General features: G+C 53.6%; 2 protein-coding genes across 4 annotated transcripts in view; one reads left to right on the plus strand and one right to left on the minus strand.

The window, feature by feature from the left end:
- GDPGP1 (GDP-D-glucose phosphorylase 1) overlaps nt 1–1,544 on the minus strand; it is a 7,868-nt gene extending 6,324 nt beyond the window's left edge. The window contains exons 1-2 of the mRNA XM_011948288.1: nt 1,489–1,544; nt 1,185–1,259 (exon numbers count right to left, since the gene is read on the minus strand). The gene's annotated coding sequence lies outside the window, so the exon portion shown is untranslated. The remainder of the gene's footprint in view (nt 1–1,184; nt 1,260–1,488) is intronic.
- A 187-nt stretch (nt 1,545–1,731) lies between these two features.
- Nucleotides 1,732–5,567, plus strand: CIB1 (calcium and integrin binding 1 (calmyrin)). 3 transcript variants are annotated; one of them, XM_011948286.1, is made up of 7 exons: nt 1,732–1,943; nt 2,074–2,108; nt 3,354–3,582; nt 4,294–4,444; nt 4,587–4,705; nt 4,794–4,882; nt 5,313–5,567. In XM_011948286.1, exons 1-7 carry the CDS (start codon nt 1,893–1,895, stop codon nt 5,332–5,334), a joined length of 696 nt encoding a protein of 231 aa, XP_011803676.1. In that variant the 5' UTR covers nt 1,732–1,892; the 3' UTR covers nt 5,335–5,567. The 3 variants fall into 3 exon arrangements, with proteins under 3 accessions (XP_011803676.1, XP_011803677.1, XP_011803675.1); XM_011948287.1 differs by having other exon boundaries at nt 3,474–3,582; XM_011948285.1 differs by lacking the exon at nt 5,313–5,567 and having other exon boundaries at nt 3,474–3,582; nt 4,794–5,165.
- The last annotated feature ends 445 nt before the right edge of the window (nt 5,568–6,012 follow it).

Genomic DNA, 6,012 nt, shown 5'->3' on the forward strand with positions numbered 1-6,012 from the left:
CTCCAGCCTGGGCAACAAGAGTGAAACTCTGTCTCAAAAAAAAAAAAAAAGAGAGAGAGAGAGATACTTACTACCATGCAGTCCAGGTATTCGCCTTGGCTTGTAAGAGGCAAACAAGGTCTATTTAGTACAGGAGACATGATGACAGCTTCCTGCTTTTTGCCTAAACAGAAGACTAACTCTTTCTTGGACAGAAAGAGTCTGCTATTAAGAGAAAAATGATCAGCTTGGGATGAGTCTATACCCTAGGTTTTTTTGTTTTGTTTTGTTTTGTTTTGAGACAGAGTCTCACTCTGTTGCCCAGGCTGGACTGCAGTGGCACAATCTCCACTCACTGCAACCTCCAGCTCCCAGGTTCAACCATGCCTGGCTAATTTTTGTATTTTTAGTAGAGACAGGGTATTGCCATGTTGGCCACGCTGGTCTTGAACTCCTGGCCTCAAGTGATCCGCCTGCTTCAGCCTCCCAAAGTGCTGAGATTACAGGCACGAGCCATCACGCCTGGCCTTGAATATTTCTACAGTGATGGAATGTACATATTAATACAGTGGGTCTTATTAAACACATGCTGCCAAGGAGAAGCAACGGGTATTCTTCAAGTGTAAAGTAGATTCCTAGGCAGTCTAGGGAGTCAGGAAAGGCTTCCCTGAGGATAAGATGGAAGAGGGACTGAGGGCCCAACACGGCTGAAACACAGAGAGCCAACAGGAGCAAGTCCAGTTACAGAGGGCCAGGATTTGGGTTTTTAACCATTTAATGATTATAAACTGAGATTAACATGCTTTACAAAGATCAGCAAGTACAATGGATTGGAAGGATCAAGAATTAATCCCAGCCTGACCAACACAACCTCCACTTCCTCCTCCCAGCAGTTTGGAATCCTTACCTTTTGCAGTAGTATACATTCATTCATTTATTATGCATTCGATAATATTTACTGAAAGCCTACTATGTGCCAAACATTGTTCTAGAGGTTAAGAGGGGACAAGAGCAAACGGGTCAGCAGCCTAGGGGTGAGATGGGGACAAAAAGACAGCAGGTCAGCTGGAATGAAGATAACAGCAGTGGAGCGCCTTTAAAGGTGCCTTGGACTGGACCGATCACCTTATAAATACCGGAGCCCGGAAAAATCACTAAAAGCCTTTGGACTTACGTATTTCCATCTTTGTAAAATGGGAACGTACCTTGCAAGGGAAGTTGCAACAAGCGAAGAAAACTATGCACAGTGCTTCACATCCAGTGGGTCCTCAGTAAATAGCCTAAGAATGAAGCAAGGTTATGGTTACTTCTGGAAGAGGTGGCTTGGGGGCTGCGACAAGTGCAGCGATTGCCTGATGATAACATCTAGAAAAGCCCTTGCTGGGCAGAGGGGCAGCCGACGACCTCGGCCACTCAGCGAGTCTCCAGGTTTCCCGGAAACGCTAGCTCCAGTGACTTCTCAGATGCTCCTACGGGACCCCACCCAGGGCTGCGGCCGCCACCACCTACTGCAGCCGAAGCGGATGCACTTAGCGCCTTTCCCCGCAGCCGCTGCCGGGGCCACAGCGGGGTCACGACTCCCGTGACGCATACGCAGCCAGCACGCACGCGAGGGGCGTGGCCCGTCCCCGCCCACCCCGGAGGCGGGGCCGTGAGTCCTGGGCTCCGCCCTGGAGCGTCGGGCCCCTCCCCGGGCCCCGCCTCCCGCTCGCCAGGGACCGCTCGAAGCCAGCAACTCGCCTGCCAAACCCAGCTGGGAACGCCTGGGCGCTTTTAGGACGGGGCGGGCCCGGGGGTGGTGGCCCCAGGAGCGGTTGCCGCGGGGACCGGGCAGTGACGCGGCCCAAGGGCGGAAGTGAGAAAGTTGTCTGCGTCTCGAGGCGAGTTGGCGGAGCTGTGCGCGCGGCGGGGAGATGGGGGGCTCGGGCAGTCGCCTGTCCAAGGAGCTGCTGGCCGAGTACCAGGTGCGCGGGACGCCTGGCCCTAGGGAGCTCGTGTGCGGGCCTGTTCCCCGGAGCGGGGTCCGGAGCGGGCTGCGGGGCGGCCACGGCCTCCCAGCGGTCCGCTAATGCCCGCTCTCGCTTTGCCTTCCAGGACTTGACGTTCCTGACAAAGCAGGAGATCCTCCTGTAAGTGCTGCCTTGAACCCCGCCTCCGACCCCGGGATCCTCTAGAGACAGCTTCGGGGGCACTGTCCCGAGGGAGGGGCGGGGACTGGCCTGAGGTCTGCAGAGGAGCAGGAGCTGGAGGCCAGGAGACCCAGCCCGGGCTGCGCCCTCCTCCCGGCACGCCCTCCCCGCCCTCGCCTGAGGCTCCAGCGTGGCACCGCGAGCCACCTCAGAGCCTCCAGGAAAAGTTAGGCTCTCTGACCCTGAGCTCCACTAGCTTCAGCACTGCCGAACTTCCTGCTCCAGTCCGGCAGGGGCCGACCTTGCCCGGTGGCTAAACCACAGAAGCTTTGGGGAGCCTGGCTCCTTCTCCCAACTTTACCCGAATAATACAGTAACCGTTATCGCTTTCTGAGCACTCACCATGTGCCAGGGACTGTGCTAAATTGTTGCCTGCATTACCTAATTTAATCTTTAGGAGAGAAGTATTGGACAATGAAACAGGTTCAGAAAGGTTTGGTAACTGCTTAAGACAACACTCTGAGTAAATGGATTTAAACTTGGGCTGGAAGTCTTTTTGCCAGATTTTATGCAGGCCAGGGCACTTTGAGTGAGGGGGTGCCTGGGCCTCCTGCGGCAAAGATAATCTCATGGGAAGGAGGTGGAGGCCGAGGAGGAGGACAGTTCAGGGTGGCTGCTAAAAAGGAGGCTTTGAGGGCAAGAGATCCCTGGAGTGATGGTGAGAAGGAGATTTTTGGTTTTGCTCTTTTCTCCCTGTTTTTTTTTTTTTTTTTCCTCTCTCTTTTTTGAGACAGAGTCTCGCTCTGTCACCCAGGCTGGAGTGCTGGGGCACCATCTCGGCTCACTACAGCCACTGCCTCTGGGTTCAAGTGATTCTCCTGCCTCAGCCTCCTGAGTAGCTGGGATTACAGGCAACCGCCACCATGCCCAGCTAATTTTTGTATTTTTAGTAGAGAAGGGGTTTCACCATGTTGCTCAGACTGGTCTCAGACTCCTGACCTCAAATGCTCCACCCGCCTTGGCCTCCCAAAGTGCTGGGGTTACAGGTGTGAGCCACTGTGCCTGGCCAGTTCTTTAGGGCCAACTTCTGGCCTTTTCCCCAACCTCTTCATCCCTCAGGGATCTCTAGAATCAGTGCCCAGCACATAGTAGATGCTTAGTAAATACTCATTGCAAGAAAAGACTCCTAGGCTGTACTGCCTTGTGACATGTCCTTTTGCTTACTGTTGCCTGATGACTCGGAAGTTCTGTGCATGTGGTTTTAGCTCCTCACCTGGTTGATAATGAGCAGCAGGCAAGGAGTGGGAATGAACACACAGGGAAACCGATCGCTGAGAACACCAACAGTTCCCCTCTCTCTACCAGAGCCCACAGGAGGTTTTGTGAGCTGCTTCCCCAGGAGCAGCGGAGCGTGGAGGAGTCACTTCTGGCACAAGTGCCCTTCGAGCAGATTCTCAGCCTTCCAGAGCTCAAGGTGCAAGCGCTCCCCCCCTTTGACACCTCTCCCACTACTCCTTCCCTGCTAGACCCCCTGACTCCAACTGCCACCAGCTTTGAGATCATGGGGTCACTGGGCCCCATTCTGGTCATTTTTCTGCTTAGTTCTAATTTTCTGGGGACAAGGACTTTACCTAAATCACCTGGCAAAATTATCTAGCATGGTGCTTTTCAAATGGGGATTCTAGAACATAATCTTGGAAGTTCAAAGAAGTTGTATCCCTTAAGAGGAGTTGAGTTACCTTATTAAAGTTTGAGGAACCCTGTTTTAGAGGCTGATTGCCACTCCGTGGGGCTGCTGCGAAATTTCTGTGCAAAGGGCCTGGCCCAGAGCCTGTAACACAATAGTTGTTCAATTAAATATTTGTGTTTTAAAATAACCAGCCCATCTCGTTCCCTTTGTTTAGGATGACTTCTTCTTCCCTCTCTGCCCACACTTATGTTGTATGTGACCTGCCTTTGGGTTAAACACTTGACTCCCAGGAAGCCATATCAGTCCCTTCCCTAACTGGGTCAGTTTGCTTTCCTGTGCCCCCACTGCCCTCCATATTGGCCCCAAAGCACTGATCGTTCACCCCCACGAGCCTGAGCTCCCTGGTGCCGGTCCTGTGACCTGCTCTCTCAAGTTTCTGGTAGGGTTTAATGAGTGTGTGACCTGGGCCACATCCTGTGGCATTTGTTCTCCTAGGCCAACCCCTTCAAGGAGCGAATCTGCAGGGTCTTCTCCACCTCCCCAACCAGAGACAGCCTTAGCTTTGAGGACTTTCTGGATCTCCTCAGTGTGTTCAGTGACACAGCCACGCCGGACATCAAGTCCCATTATGCCTTCCGCATCTTCGGTGAGAACCAGGAGCAGCCCAGCAGGACACCACCCCTTCCCACATGGGCTTTGTGGTGGCCCTGCTTGGGAAATGGCGCTGCTTGTGGAACCTCAGAGCCCCTCCCAACCGTGTCTTTTGGCTTCCTGTGTCTGCTCTCTAGACTTTGATGATGATGGAACCTTGAACAGAGAAGACCTGAGCCGGCTGGTGAACTGCCTCACGGGAGAGGGCGAGGACACACGGCTTAGTGCATCTGAGATGAAGCAGCTCATTGACAACGTGAGCAGCTGAACAGGCCCTGCCCCAGCTGGGCCTGGGAGTGGGAGGGAGGGGTTGGGGCTCTGGCCTGAAACTCTCCCTTTCCCAGATCCTGGAGGAGTCTGACATTGACAGGGATGGAACCATCAACCTCTCTGAGTTCCAGCATGTCATCTCCCGTTCTCCAGACTTTGCCAGGTATGACAGTGGTGCCCCTGCATTCTGGGTACCTGCAGGTCCTGATCTGCTGCCTCTGGGCCTAGGACATTGCTACAGGAGGTGGTGCCAGGGTGAGAGAAAGCCCCAGTCCACACACACAGGGCCGGCTAAGCTGGCAGTCTCTCCCCAGGCAGGGGCAGCCCTCCTTGTCAAGGCCTCTCCCCTTCCCACTGCCATTGTCATTGCTCTGTGTTTGTACTAATTAGTAATAAAGGTTTAGAAGCTCTGACCCTGTGTGTGGGTCCAGAAAGCTCCCTCTGGATGTCTCAGGGAGTTCTTCCAGAGTGGGCTGACACACGGGACAAAGTTCGTTCCAAAGAAGGGTCTAAAGGGAGAACGGGGGTCAAGTTTGGGTTTAGTCCCTACCCTCCCCTTCCGGCAGAAAACCCACCCCTTTTCTCTTGTTCAGCTCCTTTAAGATTGTCCTGTGACAGCAGCCCCAGCGTGTGTCCTGGCACACTGTGCAAGAACCTTTCTACTGCTGAGCTGTGGCCAAGATCAAGCCTGTGTTGCCAGCGTGGACCACACTGGCCCAGCCTGGAGCTGGCACTTTGCAGCCTTACCCTGGGCAGGGGTGGCCCTCCTTGTCAGGGCCCTCCTCACTACCATTGTCATTGCTCCGTTTGTGTTTGTACTAATCAGTAATAAAGGTTTAGAAGTTTGACCCTGTGTGTGATATGAGATACACTGGTGTGAGGAAGGACTGGACTTCTCTTCTAGGAGCCTTCGATCATCCTAGGAATAAGCAGCATATTGAGCAGGGGCCAGTGGGAAGTCAAGCCACACCCGTGCTGGCTGTCCCCGTGGGAGGGTGTGAGGATGAAGGGGCAGCAGGAGGGGTGGTGCTCTCCTGTATCCTGATTGGGGTGGTGGTTAGATGAGTCTCTGCATGTGTCAAGATGTAAAGAACCGTACATCAATAAAGTCTATTTTACTGCATGATTTGAAAAATTAAAAACTTTAACAAAGGGCCCCCATCCCATCCCATCCCATCCCAACCCTTGTGTCCCTACCCTTGCTAAACTGACTTGGGGATGCAGAATAAAGGGGTTGAAGTAAATGCAATGAACCCCCTGCCTCTGCCTATCAGTGGCTTAACCTCCCCACCC

Source organism: Colobus angolensis, unplaced genomic scaffold, assembly GCF_000951035.1.
Source record: "Colobus angolensis palliatus isolate OR3802 unplaced genomic scaffold, Cang.pa_1.0 Scaffold278, whole genome shotgun sequence".
In the NCBI taxonomy this organism is placed as follows: Eukaryota; Metazoa; Chordata; class Mammalia; order Primates; family Cercopithecidae; genus Colobus; species Colobus angolensis.